The 17,943-nt window shown below is 37.3% G+C and overlaps 1 protein-coding gene across 8 annotated transcripts in view; it reads right to left on the reverse strand.

The window, feature by feature from the left end:
- MECOM (MDS1 and EVI1 complex locus) overlaps positions 1 to 17,943 on the reverse strand; it is a 568,251-nt gene that overhangs the window by 17,067 nt on the left and 533,241 nt on the right. For 6 of the 8 annotated variants that reach the window (XM_079921927.1, XM_079921931.1, XM_079921926.1 and 3 more), the window contains 4 exons: positions 14,787 to 16,143; positions 12,303 to 12,390; positions 6,396 to 6,422; positions 149 to 315 (listed from right to left, as the gene is read on the reverse strand). In XM_079921927.1, coding sequence (XP_079778053.1) covers positions 149 to 315; positions 6,396 to 6,422; positions 12,303 to 12,390; positions 14,787 to 16,143 — 1,639 coding nt within the window. The remainder of the gene's footprint in view (positions 1 to 148; positions 316 to 6,395; positions 6,423 to 12,302; positions 12,391 to 14,786; positions 16,144 to 17,943) is intronic. The other 2 variants (XM_079921929.1, XM_079921928.1) reach the window with 1 other exon arrangement.

The following is a 17,943-nucleotide window of genomic DNA, read 5'->3' on the forward strand; positions in this document are numbered from 1 at the left end:
TAAATAAAGAGTACTTTGAAGTGCTTGAGATCTATCATGGTTGCTATTAATCATCCAATCAAGAATAATTTCCAAAACAAACAGCAGGGCCTTTTGAAATCAGAGGGGAGATTTTTGGAAAGCAGGCCATGATTAACTTTGCAGTTACCTGCAGGTATAGCGTTCCTTTCCTTTCCGCAGGAGGTTCTCTGGCAGGGCGTTGGGAGGAGCTCTGAAGTTGAACATGGAGGGAACCGACTGTAGAAGTTCACTGGCCTCAGGTTTCAGGGCACTGAAGCTCTCCAGCTTCTCCGCCATGTTTTCAATAGCTGACATCTGAAAGGCAAAAGCACAAGACCATGAAGGATGGGGCAGACATCCTTCCTTCTGTAATTATCTCTAGCAAACCAGGAACAGATTAATAAGAGGGAAGCATCGAATCTGCTGAATGCAAGGGGCTGTAGAAAGAGACTGTAGTGTCCCAATATTAAACAAATGAGAGAACTCATTGATCTCAAAGATAACAAAGGTAGAATTAAGCTTACAAAGTGCCAAGTGAACTTTTCCATAAGCCCTTAGACCATTTTGTAATAATTTGATATACAATTGAGCAATGAAATACATGAGAGAGAATAAAACCGTTAGATTTTTTATTAAATTAAGAGACAGCATTAGTATCATGCTGTCAACGATCACCAGGCCCACCTGTGAATGACTGACTGCAGGAAGGAAGAAATTAATACATCCCCTCCAGAGGCTGGCTGGAACCAGGAAATGTTTGACTTTACTCCCTCCTTTTTTAGTATAAAAGAAGCTTGAATCTAACTCTGGCAAGATGGTTCTTTGGGACACAAGTCCACCATCTTCTCGGTCTGTGAGATTTCCGAATAAACAGTAAAAAAAAAAAATAGTAAACTGGAAATTATAGCAAGAGATCCTGTATGCCTTGTCTAGGTAATAAAAACCATAGGAAGTAGGGAGTCCCATGAAAAGAACTCACAGCATGAAAAACATCAGGTGTTCCAAAGTTATAGCTTTAGCCAAATGTATGCAATGCAGAAAGAAAAAATTAAATGTGTAAACAGTCCTTTATGTTAAATTAATATCTGGATATACTAGATTTTTAAGTGTGATTATGTACAAAGAATTTTGGTGAAATATTCATTTGTCATGGACAAAGATTAAGTTGAAATGACAGTTCATGATATATTATCATAACTTCACATAACCTGGCACGGGCACTGTAAGTATGACCAAACTCTTAGGGCAGTATTCTTGAAGAAAAACTACGCTGCCTGGTTCTTCCCCTCAAAAAACCTAATTTATTTTGCTTATAATCTTCAAGTTTTTGTCTTCCTGCACACATATTCGACAGAGTCATAAACAGAGGGTGGCATTTACTTTCAAAGGCAGCTTGATCCTGTCTATAGTTAGACAGACTCTCTCACCTTTCCTTCAACCCTCCCAAAATGTTGTTTCCCCCATGCTCACGTTTTATTTGGAAGCTGCTTACTACTGAATTTTTAAGAAGAAAAAGCAAACTCTCAGGCCATCTTGTAAAATCAACTCACCCATTGTTTATTTGGTTCTCAGGGCACTATGCCACTGGAGAACTCACAAAGCTGTTTAAAAGGTGTTTGCACTCTGTTTCTCAAAAGGCGGGGGCGGTAGACCAGAAGACCCCATGCAAGGATTAAAAATGTTAACAACTATACATTCAAGCAACCGATCAACCCAAGAAAAAGATTCTTTTGCTGATAAGATGGTAAGACAGAGTTGGAGTTCCAATTTATTATGAGTCCAGGTTAAAAATAAAAGGCAACACTTCATACTCAAAAAGAAAATTAACAAAATTTATACTCCGCGGACACACAGCTGGACAGAATACCACTGACTTCTCAAACTGGAGCAAAATCTTAACCGAATGGCCTAAACATGATTCTCTTCTTACAAAGGGAATATTGTATGCTTGATTCTTCAAATGACTATTCATGTTGTAGTTAGCTTTCTTTCTTTTCCCTTTATCCTGGAGCCTGCCCTCTCATTTCATGCCCAGACTCCTAATGCTAGCTACAAATTGCAATGTACAGGGTACCACTGCCAATTTGCCAAATGTCTTTCATCAAACACGGTGCAAAAAAAATCTCAGAGGAAAGTCAAGATACATTTACTTGTCAGACGACAAATGTGAACGCACTGGGAGGCGGTAGGGGCTATAAGCTCAGGGGTTTGATTCATAATCACTCAGCTGCTAAAACATTCTCCACAGATGCAAGCGGACAGCACATTTGTCACTATGAAGGATTTTGACACATACTGATCACAGGGCAGAGATATAAAATGATGCTGCTGTTCATAGAGGTTGAAGGAAACTCTGTCCCTGCTGAATATGGTCATTATCCCCCTCTAACCAGAGCATTAGCATTTTCATATTACTTTGGATTTTATTTATTAAAAATCAATCCAGAAATATTTTATGATACTATTTTATTTGCATTTATTCCTTCTAATTGTTGCTTGCAGAAAATCATTCTGATATTCCACCCTCCATGGAATAAATTGTCTGAGTGAAAAATGACCTCTGGCCTTCAAGCTGATTAGCAGTAACAAGCAGGGGTAAGGGGCATGACCGCATATATTTATTGGGAAAAATAATAAGTGCATGGGTGATGATTATAAATGTTTTATTTATGTACATTTAATATTTGAGTAAAGTTTCATTATCTAGTGGTTTTAAATCATTTGAGTGTCCGCCCTGCCGACACACTCGGATTCCTGGGGCAATACATCTTGTAGAAACACTTTCCTTTTATATGGAAAATAGCTTACTCATGACTATCATTATTCTCGGCTTTCATCTCCAGCACGTATAAACTACAAGTCCTTCAAGTTATTTAAGAGCAATTGGCTGTTGAGAAATGTGTCTTGCTTTAGTAGCTGCTAATAGCTCCTTTTAAAGGAAGATCACTGTGATTACTTCACCTCAAACTGTTTCAATTTGGGAAAAGCATTAAGAAATAACAAAATATAGTACGGACTTGATGACTAAGTAACAACATTCTTAAAGATAATAAGAAAAAGAATAGGGGTTACCCAAGCGCCTTTCTTATAAGCCACCCCCCACCTTTGGCTTGGGGTGTCAAATGAAAAGAGGATTAAGTCAGAGTGGGGAAGAGGGAGAGAAGAAAGATGGGAAGGGAGCTGAGGGCAGCTATTAACACCACATACGCAGACACACACCCCCTCTCCACTTTCTTTCCGGCTAGCAACCACCGAAACAACATAAAAGCCATCACTGAATCCTTCCTCTCATCTTCCAAAGATTTGCTCTCACAGCACTTGACATCAGCTGAAAAGAGTAAGTTTCTCCATTAGGACAGATAGAAGTGACTTAGATTGACATATAGACACTACTATGTATAAAATAGATTAATAAGAACCTACTGTATTGCACAGGGAACTCTACTCAATACTCTGTAATGACCTATATGGGAAAAGAATCTGAAAAAGAGTGGACACGTGTATATGTATAACTGATTCACTTTGCTGTACACCTGAAACTAATACAGCATTATAAATCAACTAGACTCCAATAAAAATTAATTTTTAAAAAAAGTGACTTAGACATCTGCTAGTTGGGGTAGTTTAGCCATTCTGTGACCAACAATCAGCCCTGGTCCATATCTTGGATTAAGGTGTTGGATTAAGATGAGTTTTATCTAATGTATGGGTCCAAACCTCAACTTTCTCTAGCTATCTGGGCTGACTCATGTGATACTCCTCTTGGAATAACATGCATTTTGTAGAAGTGGTAAGTTTTGACATTCATTTTAAAGTCTGACTTGGTATTTTAAAAATCAAGATGAATTGGGATAAATGAAACAGAATCTAGCTAGATATACTTTTCAACTATGAAGAAATCAATGAAGGGGGAACAATGTGTACTGCAATGAAGAGGACATTTGCTGAGAATGGGGGAAAAAAGGAGGAAAAATCACATCATATATTTTAAAAACGTATTGCCCTCTGTCCTATTAATGTCGTAGGCTAATCTCCGATCAGTAAATGACAGCTTTTTTCCTATGGAACAGTAATTTTTATTTACATATATTGTAGTTGTTGATGGTATCTGCAGCCAGATGTCTGGAAAAGGAAGTCATTTCACCCCCTTCCAGTCCCCAAGGGGCTATTAACTTTATACTGACGCAAACTAATATTTAGACACAATTCCCTAGCTCCTACCAAAAAATGTAGCTCTCTCTCTCGTCAAATAAAGTTAGTATTTGTAAAAACATTTCAGCAGGCAAGATATCATCAACTGGGTCTGAAGCACTTAGCTTAACATTTTTTATCTGGCAGCCAATAATTGATGACATAAAGAAGTTTCTCATTAAAACTATTAAAGTGACAATCTGATTATACAAAATGATATGTCCAATGGCACCATGAATTATGTGACCTAATGTTTCACAAATTAGATTACACATGGCTTTATCATAAAATAACTAACTTTTCATAAATAACTTATGATGGGAAAGTTTGTAGATTTGGTAGTTTTCTATATTTATTCACTTGATAATCTAGAGAAATCTTAAAATCATGGCCATTTGGGGGAGAAATACATATTCATATTTTATGGTTGTCTCATTCCACATATCACATTCTGCAGTCATGATTATAAAATTATAGGGTTTTTTAACCACTCAAAATTATAAACTTTAATATTTTACTACTTTCCACTAATATCTATATTTTATAGTACAAATATAAATTATTGCTTTGAAAAACCTATGAGCCAAAGAATGGGAGTGTTTCCAAAGCATTGCAATGGCCGTTGCTATACCATTGTACTATCAGGAAAGGGCGTCTAACTTAAAATCTGAACTGGCTTTGTAAGTTGGTAGAAGCACTGGCCATTTGTGTAGGATACAGCACCTTATGCTTGAAGCGCCTAACAGCAAAGCTACTAGCAAGTAATACTCTACGTTAGAAATAATGAGGACGATGACGTACGATATTCTGGACAGACCTTTGCCAGGAGAGGCAGACAAGAAACACTGGAAATATAAGCCAGGATAATGAAAGAACAACGCTGTCTACTGCACAGCTTTGCCTAATAAGGAAGTTTCTGTCTCTCTACTCTTATACTTTGGAAATAAATGAACTTAATCCTTAAAAGTTGATAGGATGAGAAAAATCACAATTCATCACATATTCCACAGAAGAAATAAAATAGAAGAACTTCTGTTCTAAAAGGAAAACTAACATCAGATAGAGGAAATAGGTAGCTGCCAAAGTGCTCTAACTTAAAATAATTTATATATAATTATATGGTGACTAAAGGAAAATTTAACTACATTCCAAGATTCTGCCCATACTTCAGAATCAGGATAATTTTGAGTGAAGAGGAGAATGAAGGAGTAAAAGCACATACACTTAGAGGAGATTTTGTAATATATGTTATTTACATATATTTCTATTGACTCAAGGTTTATTTGGTAGTGAAAAGTAAATAAATAGTATTCTTTGTATCTTGAATAAAAAATAAAGTTTTCCCCTACTGATGTCAACTGACTGTATCTGGAAACATTAATTAAAGGTTGAGGGGGAGGGATAAATTGGGAGATTGGGATTGACATATACACACTACTATATATAAAATAGGTAACTAATAAGAACCTACTGTATAGCACAGGGAACTCTACTCAATATTCTGTAATGGTCTATATGGAAAAATCATCTTTAAAAAGCATGGATATATGTATATGTATAACTGATTCACTTTGCTGTACACTTGAAACTAACACAACATTGTAAATCAACTATACTCCAATAAAAATTTTTTAAACTTTAAAAAAAAAAAGAAAGTTGAGGAAATGGACCCAATGCGAAAGGATACATTCACTAGTTAGATAAAGATTTTTAAACATTTAGTCTTATGACTCCACATAGCCAGAACCAAGTTCTGCCCCAGGTTATATGAATGTGAATTCCAATGTCATCTTGTGTCTACACATAAGTTCAGGTTTTATCCTTTTGAAGGCTTTATCATAAGCATCTTTAACATGCTGGTCAGGCTCCCCCAAATAATGGTTGTTTCCACTTAGTGACCCATCTTGAAGTCCCTTTTAACAACATGCTCTAAAGTGCCCAGAAAGAGTTCTACATCAAGGTATAATTACATGGAATGGGTCAGATTTAGAGAATAAACTTCTTTCTGTAAACAATTTATAGCACACTAAATGCCCAATTATAACTGAAGGCATTCTGCAGCTTGACAAAGCTGGAAATCTATCTGCTAAAGCCATATTATTTTATGGAAAGGGCTCAGAATTCTTTGTCTGTATGGCAACTTGTAAGTTGTTTTCCTTTTAATTCTACGTTATTTTAGTCAAAAATATAAGTAGGAAACTTACCCAAGTTCTCTGATCAGGCAGTTGGAACTGGGAGCAAAATTGAAACAAAAAACAAAAAATTACTTCTGTATCAGTATCTTTATTGCAATCTATCCTTTGAGAAATTAACATTTATACTAAGTAATTTTTGCTTATCATGTAACTGTATCTTGAGTAAAAGCTTTAGAAATGAAAATTAATAATTTTATAACACTGCTGAGTCTCCTCTATTTACCTACATTAAATTTTAGAATCATGGTTATAAACCAGAATGTGCTTATTTCCAAGAAAGCTAAATACTACTTACTATCAAATCTTAAATAGCAAAGTAGACACTTCCTTTTTATCTGTTTGTACTCACTGCAAAACAAGAGTCCTAAATTTTACTTTAATAACTAAAAATTAAGCAATTTCCTGCAAAAAAGATACAGTCTCTTGCATTTTTACAATGTTAGTAACAAAGAAAATAAGATATTTACTCAAATGTGAATCACTGAGTAACAAAAAAGTAATGTCCTTGGAAAAAAACTGCTTGACTTCTACTAGGATGGGACTGAGACCATCAGTAGGCCAAACACCGAAGGATATTAATGAAAAGAACTACAAATGTCAAGTTATTTATGACAATTTATGACAAGAATCAATGGAGAAAAGTTCAGTGAGTTAGAAGCTCTATCAGAAAACACAAATGTTACATCTTTAAAAATATCATTTTGCGGCTTCCCTGGTGGCACAGTGGTTGGGAGTCCGCCTGCCGATGCAGGGGACGCGGGTTCGTGCCCCAGTCTGGGAGGATCCCACATGCCGCGGAGCGGCTGGGCCCGTGAGCCATGGCCTCTGGGCCTGTGCGTCCGGAGCCTGTGCTCCGCAACGGGAGAGGCCACAGCAGTGAGAGGCCCGCATACAGCAAAACAAAAACAAAAACAAAAACACAAAAAAAAAAAAAAGAAAAAAAAAAAACAAAAATATCATTTTGGTTGGTTAAAGGGGATATGTCTTGCTTTCTTAGATTATGGTATCTTCAGTAAGGAAGATGCACAGTTTTTAATGATGAAAGGTTTATCACAGAAGAAATCTAACACAAGAAACACTTGTTGAAAGCACGAAAGAAGATGAAAGGCAAAAGACTTAAGTGATTTTCACACCCATATATAAATGATAACTTGGGAAAAGACCTTAGTCTTTTTCCCAGTTCCTTGGGATACAGTAGCAAGTAGACATTTTAAAGGAAGAAAATTCAAAAAACGAATGCATAAAGGACAGAAATGGAAGTAAAATAGAGTCTCTGTCGCAGAGCAACACAAAGTCAAACATCTGAAAATGAAATATATAAATAACCAAAAATAATATTTAACGTATAGGAAAATCAAACAAAGGAATAATAGCCACTTTTATAATAGTATAATTGCCAAGTGATATCTACGGCCATTCAAATGAGCTATCGAAGTGAATGCAAAGTACCCAAAATGCAAAGCACCCAATGAAATGGACATTCCAAAGATCACATGGTAATATCATTTCCTCCATCTCACCTCCTGTGGCTGTCATCTTCTTTTCAAAATTATAATCTGAGACTCCACAAGTAATTTTCAACCACATATTCAGGAAGAACCTCTGTAGTGTTTATTTCACCCCTATATTAAACTAACTTATTTATAACAGAAAAATAGAAAGCTAAATAGTCCTCCAGTGGCCCGACAGAGCAAACATACTTCTTTAAGAACTGAACTGAGAGGAATTTAGACCCTAAGAATGATAAAACCAGCATTTACCTTTTGATTTTGATGTATGTGTTCCTATATGTTTGGGGTATTTTTGACAAGGATTTGAAAAATATACATTATTCCAAAAAGCAATAAGATGGACTAATAATCTTTCAATAACATTTAATAAATATCCACTGAGGTGTTTGACTTTCATTGATTAGGCACTGTGCACTGGGGAAGGAGGAGGCCAGAATACAAAGACATACAAAAAATTGTAAACTCAGGCTTGCCCAGAGAATACCACTACCAAGCATTTACACATCTATCTACATATAGGTTTTCCCTGAAGCATCAAGAACATGTGGTCTCCTCTTTATTATTATAATAACACTGAGAAGTAGATAGGGTAGGTATTATTCTCATTCTGAAGATGAAGATACAGAAGGCCCAGAGGGACCATGTGATTTGCTCCAATATACTTTAAATGAAAAATGAAGCAGCGAATGGTCTTAACCAAGCACTTATCTAGCTACAAAATCATGGCAAGCCCTGGGAGCAGAGGCAAGTCCTTCCATTTTGGCTTCTTGCTCTGTGCCACCCTGATTGCTGCCCAACAAGGCAGCACGGAGAACACAGTAAGCAGCTTTCCAAGGACTTCTAGATACTTGGTATAGCCCCACCAAAGAGACTGGGCTCAGGGGATGGCAGGAGGGTAGTTTACTGACACCCTTTTATATTCAAAATGGAATACTTCTGCAACCAATAATAAGAGCTTTTCCTCATCTAGGTCCTTCCATATGCCAAGCACAATGCTAAACACATTATGTACGTGATCACTAATCCTTGCAGCTCCCCTGGTAAGGCTGGAGGGGTGTTCCCATTACACTGATAGAGAAGGCTCGGAGAGATGAATTACATTGCTCAAAACCGAAGCATTTTTGTGAATAAGTAGGAAAGCCAGTTCTAAAGCGGTTATTTCTGGCCCCAAATCCTGGGCAGTTTCTCTTTGTTTTCATTTGTTTGTTTGTAGGAAAGTAGATCTTGAGGCTAGGACAGAATTGATAGAGGACTAGAAAGAACAAGAACGTTCTGCTGAAACTTCAGAACATTTGAGGCAGATTTTCTGAAAGAACAGACTGGTCTGAACGGTGGGTGAAAACTGAGTGACCCAAGCTTCTCTCAGGCTACGCTTTTTATGCCACCTGTACCCCACTGATACACAGCCCTAACACAGGAAAATAGCCACGATGGTTATCAAAATAATGAAATATTTATGTAGTCTTTGGTAAACAGCCTCTGCCCCAACTACCCTGAACGTCCTCCTGCAGCCCTGGCCTCCTCCCAATAGACCCTTCAGACAGCCCACTGGCCAGCAACTAAAGCATGAACAGTTGGTGCAGCAAGGGCTTCCAGGACCCGGCTCCAGAATGGCAGGAGTCCATTCTGATTGATCGGTATTCATCACATATGATGTGTTAAATAGCTGAATATCACCGTTAGGTCCTGTTCTTAGAGCAACACGCAGCAGTGGGCAGTCCCTTATACCAAGACGTGACATTCTGGTGTGGGAAGAAAACTCTGCCACTGTGACTCCCACAGGCATATTTTCAATGGTCTGAGTGGGTGATTGCTGTACTGCAAGCACTGTACATGCGCCTCATATTTTGTGGTCCTTCATTAACTTTGGGAATCTTAAAACATAGCAGATTTTCTTATATTAATATTATTTGATTAAAAACATGTATATACTATATTTTTAATTCATTTTTTAACATCTTTATTGGAGTATAATTGCTTTACAGTGGTGTGTTAGTTTCTGCTTTATAACAAAGTGAGTCAGCTATACGTATACATATATCCCCATATCTCCTCCCTCTTGTGTCTCCCTCCCACCCTCCTATCCCACCCCTCTAGGTGGTCACAAAGCACCGAGCTGATCTCCCTGTGCTATGTGGCTGCTTCCCACTAGCTATCTATTTTACATTTGGTAGTGTATATATGTCCATGCCACTCTCTCACTTCGTCCCAGCTTACCCTTCCCCCTCCCTTTGTCCTCAAGTCTAATTTCTATGTCTGCGTCTTTATTCCTGTCCTGCCCCTACGTTCTTCAGAACCATTTTTTTTTTATTCTATATATACATGTGTTAGCATTTGGTATTTGTTTTTCTCTTTCTGACTTATTCACTCTGTATGATAGTCTCTAGGTCCATCCACCTCACTACAAATAACTCACTTTTGTTTCTTTTTATGGCTGAGTAATATTCCATGGTATATATGTGCCACATCTTCTTTATCCATTCATCTGTTGATGGACACTTAGGTTGCTTCCACGTCCTGGCTATTGTAAATAGATCTGCAGTGAACATTGTGCTACATGACTCTTTTTGAATTATGGTTTTCTCAGGGTATATGCCCAGTAGTGGGATTGCTGGGTCGTATGGTGGTTCTATTTTTAGTTTTTTAAGGAACCTCCATACATGTATATACTATATTTACAACAGCTGCATGCACATGTAAAGATACTGATAGATAAAACTGCCCATCTTCTGAACCAGTAAATTTACCTTAGCTTGCTAGAAATCTGAACTTCAGAGAGGATAGGGACCTTACACCCAACTCCCTCATCTGACAGGTAAGGAAACGAAGAGCCAATAGACTGAGTCACTCAAAGACACTGAATCCCAGTGGCTTTTTTTCCCCCTCCCTTATACCATGTACTCACAGCATTTAATTTTGAAATGATTAATTACTAGATTTTAAAGATAATTAGAATATGAAAACGACTTGATTTATTGTGATTAAATGTAGATAACTATAATATCCTTATAAGCATTTAGTTAGGAAGTTATCAAGAGAGACATACTTTTGTGTAATATCTGACACAAAACGCACATTATGTTCAGTTTTTTTAGCTCATGAGGCTGGCAAGTGCAATTTAGGTCAACCTAAATGTGGAAAATAAGCACCCGATAAACATTTACTATTTTAAAACTTGCTTCTTTTCCATAAAATAATTTAATAAATGATATCATTCCTTAGTCTTCCTACACAAAATGAATACTAACTGGAACATTTCTAACCCCTTTAATACTAAATCATATATGTTTGCAGTTTAAAATAGAGAGAATTTTTGAGCAAATGATAGATTTCTCCAGCTAACCCAGAATATGGTATTTCAGCTCTCATACTTTGATGTCCAAAGTTTAGGAAAGTACTTTAAAAAATGAAGAAAGAAGAGGTGGTGGCAGGGGCATGAAAGGTGGAGGGAAGAGTCATATCCCATCCCATGATTTAATTTAATTAGCTCATAACGTTCTATAAGACAGCTTGCATAGAATTCCACCAATTTTATTAGAGGAGCGTAATTTTTGGTTTGAATATATTGAAACAGAATAAATCAGTTAACTCTGTTTTCAAGCATTTTCATAAAAATTTTGCTTACTATCTATAGACCAAAGCTTATATTACTAATAAGTAAACAAAAAATAAAATATCATTAAGAAACCAGACTCAAGATGTTTACATATTTCTTCTTTCAATACAATTCTCCACATTTTTATTGATACGTAAGTCAGCTTTTTAAAAAATGACCAAATATGTAGGGACATAAAGATGAACCAATTAGATAACGCTGCTTTGTATTTTCCTTGCAGTGAGAAACTGTACATATTTTGATAAATGGACACAACTCCATCCAGCAAATAGCTCTGTGTATTGTGGTGAATTCTTGTGCAATTACAGAATTTTGCTGGAATGCCCAGTGGTCTCTAGATAAATTCCTTCACCCTCTATGGTAACAACTTGTCAGGTAGACTCATTTCCTGTTTTTATCTAAGCACTGAAAGAACATGAACGACCGTCATGAGTTTGGGACAAGTCACACTACGATCCATTTCTTACTATCACAAATGTTTTAACATGAAAGGCAACTTCAATATTTAATTTCTTAACTGAATTCTGCTCACTGTAAAATACACTTTGGCTCAGTAAGTCGTTAATAGAGAATAATTTAACAGCAAAACCATGTTGTTTTTTCACATATATTAACTACTTTTTCTTTAAAGAGTTTGGGTTTTAATTCTGCTAGAATTTCCTGTGTTCTTCCACACCAGCGTCATAGGAAATCCTAGTGTTCTCAAGATTTCTTTCATTTCATTGCACCTGCTTTTCAGGATCAACAAGTTAGTTTACAAGCTTGAAGTCTCAAATTCAAAATACTTACTTGCGGGTGAAATAAGAATCCTGGAGAAGGTCTCAAGTATTTCTCTTTTAAAGCTTCAAGTGGGTCAGTTAGTTTTCTTTTCTCTACTCTGAAAGGTTAAAATTAGATTTTGGAGATGAATCAGTCTCATATATCAATCCCTGCGTACTCGCCGACATTTAAACAGCTAACAATAAAGCAAATGGTAGGTTGCTGGGAAGCACCCTAATAAAGATATAAAGACATCTGTTCAGTTCTTGAAGAATACTCCTGGCACTTCTAGGCGCTCAGAGAAAGAAGGTCCTTTTTATAATGGAAAAATCCTATTGAATGACTAGTAATAATAATAATGAGGAAATGTAAAAAATGAAGTCATGAAATCAGAGGCTTTGGTCACAAATTTGTACCTTTCCATTTGAAATGTACACAAAAAGGCTTGGTGATTTCAAAAGCATAAGAACAGGGCTCATTTTAAAAATTAAAGTCATTTTCTCTCAAGAAGGTGCTTCCTCAAATCGTCATCGTATTTCTTCTACATTTGTGAATGTCAGCAGGAGAGTTTCTAAGCATACTACACACCCTGCTAGCCGCTCTCAGGCACAGGCAGCTTCTTTTGGATGTTACTGCTGATAAACAGAGTAGGTGAAAGGGGGGTGGTAGGGAGAGGATGAGGAACTTTTTAAAGACAGGGAGAGACATTATCGAACTTATCAATATAGCCCTTCTGCTCTAGAAATGTTTGTCACTCTATTTTCTATTAAGCATATAGGAAATGACATCATGGACTGAATTAATTTCCTTCATGAACCGTTGGTGATTTCCTTTTAAAAACCGTTAAATAAGTATACTTTAAAATAGAATCAAAACAAACAAAAACAGCTCCCACTTCTTGAAATTGTACGTATGCTATGTTTTACATACACTATTTCACTTACTGAAATAGGTGCTCTTATACCCATTGTATGGATTAAAAAAAGTTTAAGACATGGGAAAGCTGAGATTTCAACCCAGGTCTTACACTAAAACTGGTAAGTTTAGGTCTTTCATGAATTTGGTAAAATGACATGCCTAAAGCCTCAATTGACACTGACATGCCAGAGAAAAGACTGAGATTAGAGTCAGCACGAGGGAGGTTAGGAGGTGATGGAGAAGAGTGGAATGGGTGTATGAAGGAACTGGAAGCCCATTGCCCTTGGGAGGGTCTAAGAAAGAGAGTCTGAGAACTTATCTTCACAGAGGGCTGAGACATATCGCTGAGTTGGAAATACAACCTTACTGGCCATGTGTAACATACAAGCTACACACAAAATATGGAAGATCTGTTTTTCCTTCTTTTTCTTTCTCTGCCACAGAAATGAAAATATAATAATTGTTAAAAAAAAAAAATAGTGCCCAAGCATGGTAATGATGGCTCTGAGACATTTTTGTACTGTCCTTTTCTATGCCCCTTGTCATGTTCAAGTAACACACTGGCAATGTTTCTTGGTTAATGCATTGAAGATAATACAGGTAGAAAAAGAGTTTGAAGGGAAAAGAGTTTGCAGCTGTGGTACCTATTAAGTCATAGGCACTCAAAAAAAATACTGTTGAATGAAGGAATTGAACAAAACTGTCTCTTGATTAAAAAAAAGAATCAGGCAAAAATATCAAATTCTCCCAGCTTAAATAAGTCCAATAAAAAATTATCCACATTTTCCATTAACTCTTGACAACGTTCACGACTTGAATGAGAAAGTAAATGTGAAAACTTGTGGTAATATTTAAAATACATCACAAATTAATTATTGTTATTCATACACTTTGAAGAAGACTAGTTTTTAAAAACTAAATCTTTCTGAATGGTCGAGTGTTACAGGGTACTGTCTAAGAGGCTTTTTATTAGCACATATTCCCCCCCCAAAATTTTTGGATGCATCAAAGGAAACTGGATAATGAAGGCATTAAACAGAGGTGTGTTTTTTAAGCCGACCACTCACATTATATACAAAGCATTTTTGTGATTAATATTTCAGTTACATGGGGCTCCTAAGAGATTTATTTAGAAACAGAATAGGACCAGCACTTATTAAGGATGTGTTCGTAGGTTAACAAAGAGTAAACTCTTGCTATGTCCCATCTCATTCCGAATAACCTGACCCATTTAAGTACCCACACATATTTGCATTAATCCTTCAGGAGCCTCATTCTTCCGCCACTTGACAACTTGCTTTAAATACGGCTTTCCCATATTTTCCACTTAAAAAAATGTGTTTAAAAATAAATTTATTGTCAAGGGAAAGAACTCTGTGGGCCTATTCCAAAACCCCAAATTCGGAGACATCCAAAAATAAGTCCAAACCTAATGAGTTGACTTTCCGAATAAAAAATGAACTCACCAGATCAAACAACTTTACTTTCTGCTTTATAAGAATAATAAAAAAGGTTTGTTAAAAGCCGTAACTTTAGAGTGTGAAAACTGCCTTTCATTCTTCTGTCCACATTGAGCGGTCTCCCATCCACCCTTACCTGTAAATAGGGTCCATGAAGAAAGGAGTGGGTCTAGCATGCTGTAAGGAACCATCAGGTGCTGGTCTTGGTTCACCGTTGCCTCCTTTCTTTTCCCCAAACACGTGGTTTTTACGAGGCTCTGTCAGCTTGGTCCCACTGGCTCTACTCCTACTGCCCATACTTAGATCCAGGGGTTGGTCTTGGCTTGTGGCCGGCGTCACTGGAGGCTTGGCGGGTACTGAGGTCAAGGGCTTCTCGTCCTTGCGTTTAGTGGTGAGATCAAAGGGAGACTCAGAGCTGCCCTTCTGCAGTTTCTTTACTTCACTTGGTGACTGGGGTTCCATTTTCAAAGGTAACGATCTCAAGTCTCTATCAGGAAATGGGTACATTGATTGAGAGAATGCTGGAAAAAACGGGAGGGGAAACATGGAAGGGTAAGGTAAAGCTCCAACTTTTTTGTCTTGCAGCCCCACCAGTCCTGCTGAACCAAAGTATTTCTCAGCAATAGAAGCAATAGCCTTTATAGAATCATTCACAGCTCCTGACACCGCAGTCTGCTCCTCTAAAGATGGTGAGAAAATGGAATGATTGCTGTATTCTTTCTTATTATGTATTGAAGCCAGATTCGGAAGAGGGCTTACTTTGTCTTTGAACATTTTACCATTTTCTTTAAATTTCTCTTTATCACTTTCAATGTCACTTTCCAGATCAGAGCCCGAGGTGGTTTCCAGGTCACTGCCACTTGGTGTACTGACATCATCAAGGTCACTACTCTCTGACTGGTCACTGATTTTCTCAAGGGGCCTCTCTTCAGAGGACCTCTCGGGCTGGAACTCCACTGGCTTATCGTCCCCTACAGGTGGGTGTTTAGATAGTGCCTTCAAAATATCCTGTGTAGCTGGCAGTATCTGAGGATGTGTCATGAGGGGACTTTGACTTTTGTTTGTCTGTTCAGTACTTGACAGTCCTTTAACAGGAGAACTAGCAGGTATCAAAGGAGGCCTGTGGTACAAGCCGGAAGGAAACAGACCAGGGAAGCTAAAAGAAAATCCAGGAGCTGTTGGAAAGGTAAGACCAGCAGGATGCCTATTGGCGCCAAAATAGTCAGCAAGGCCCGGGTTGGCATGACTCATATTAACCATGGACGTTTTATCCATAGCTGGGGTTCCAGGAAGTGAAATGCCTTGGCCAAAAAATCCACCTGCCGCAAAATGGTTCTTGCCCTCACAAAACCTCCTGTGTTTATTTAAGGAAGACGTAGTGCTGAACATTTGTCCACAGTCTTTGCACTTGATTTGGGTTCTGCAATCAGCATGCATGCGCTTATGACGACAAAGGTTTGAAAACTGAGTATAGGATTTATGGCAGACCTCACCTGTGTGCAAACAACAAAAAAGAATCTCAGGCTTTATGGCAACTGCTTCTGAATTTAGCAAGTATCACAATTGGTTTACCCCAAATTTCAATTAGAAAGCCAGGAAAAGACGTCGGAGGCACCAACGTGGGTGCTCCAAACACAGAAAACCCCGTTTCACTAGATTCCAAAGCAAGGCATCCAACCTGACAAATGTCTTGAGACAGCACAAATATTTCAGATATATATATAAATATTCTGTCATCCCCATTGCATAATATTTTGTATCATATTTGTGTACTTAAATATTTATTAAAAAGTCAAACTCCAGCATGCATTGACTTCCCACCCAATTACTACACTAACAGAATCTTTACGATTAAATTCTTAAGATGTACTAAACATGACACAGAACAGGAACCCCTTTAAAATTTTAGACCATTTAAAGAATTCTATATTGTAGGCATCAACACAAAATAAAACAGCCTTTCCCTCGACCAGAAACTTCACCTTTATTCCCGCTCCCCTTGGGGAAAAAGCCTGTGACTGCTCTACCATTATTTAATTTGTATTATATCATATGCTCTCATCATTCACACATCAAAGCCACACAACAATGTACATTGTGTATTCTGAGACATTTTTAACAATCATTTTCATGATTTGAGAAAGACTGACATAATTTACAATGGCGCTATTTTAAGCCCGCAAAGGAAACTAAATTGAATGTAGCCCATCCTGCATTGCTGGTTCCCATGAACTATGATCACGTCCTCTGACTTCCCCTCACACCAGTGGTTGTGCTAACCTTCCTGCATTTATGAAACCCCGTCCTTGGGAAACATGTCCACTTGTTGTCATATCTTCACGGGTTATCTCCGGGCTTGACTTCTACGTGGTACAGCCAACTACAGTAAGCAGGGGAGAGTGCGCTGAATGCTATAATCCAGTAAGAACACAGCAGTGGGTGCAGCTGGGAAATAACTCTCGTCCCCGAGAATTTGCCAGAAAAGTAAAACATCTTCTTCCTCATATATGTGTGAATAGATCTAAGTACATTTTAAGATGGAACTCCGTAACCCTTAATCATTCCTTTGCTAGGTAGGAATCTTACTCAATACACGGCCTGGCAGGATTATAGTATCCATTTCCCAAGCATCACACCTTTTACGTTACTTTAATAAAGATGAGTTCCCTTTACGTGTGAGCTTACTTTCATGCTCCTGTGAGCGTTTTAATACATACAGAAACATGATATGCCTTGTTGGTAATTGTTGAAACCAACTTATATAAGAAATTAAATTGAAGACAAAATGCAACACTTATTTCTTTCATGTGACAACTGCCTTTAAATTAAGCTCCAAAGTCAAAACGATAACAATTTAAAAAGAAAATTCAAAGAAGATTTTATAGACCTTCAGTTATACAAAACTCAACCAGAACTTGGATTATCCCACACACAACCAAACAGGAAGTACCAAGTGATTCTGTCTATTTCTTTTACTACTAACAATTAAAATGCATTGCTACACATATCAATGTGCTTAGTAATATTAAAGGCGCTTTCAACTGTGGAATGATTTATGACATTGTAGAGACTATAACATGCATTTTAATGGGAAGAGAAGATGTGAGTGATTTCTTTTCAAGTTATTCTACTGGAATATTGACCAGAGTCTGCTTTAAAAATATATACTAGTTAACCATATACAATAAATACACATACTGTTTAAATTCTTTGATACACTAATTAAAACCATATGAAGTAGAGGGTAGAAACATGAGACTTTCGCTAGTTATACTAATTCAGCTATGAGCAAT

Source organism: Stenella coeruleoalba (genome assembly GCF_951394435.1).
Source record: "Stenella coeruleoalba genome assembly, chromosome: 5".
Classification (NCBI taxonomy): Eukaryota; Metazoa; Chordata; class Mammalia; order Artiodactyla; family Delphinidae; genus Stenella; species Stenella coeruleoalba.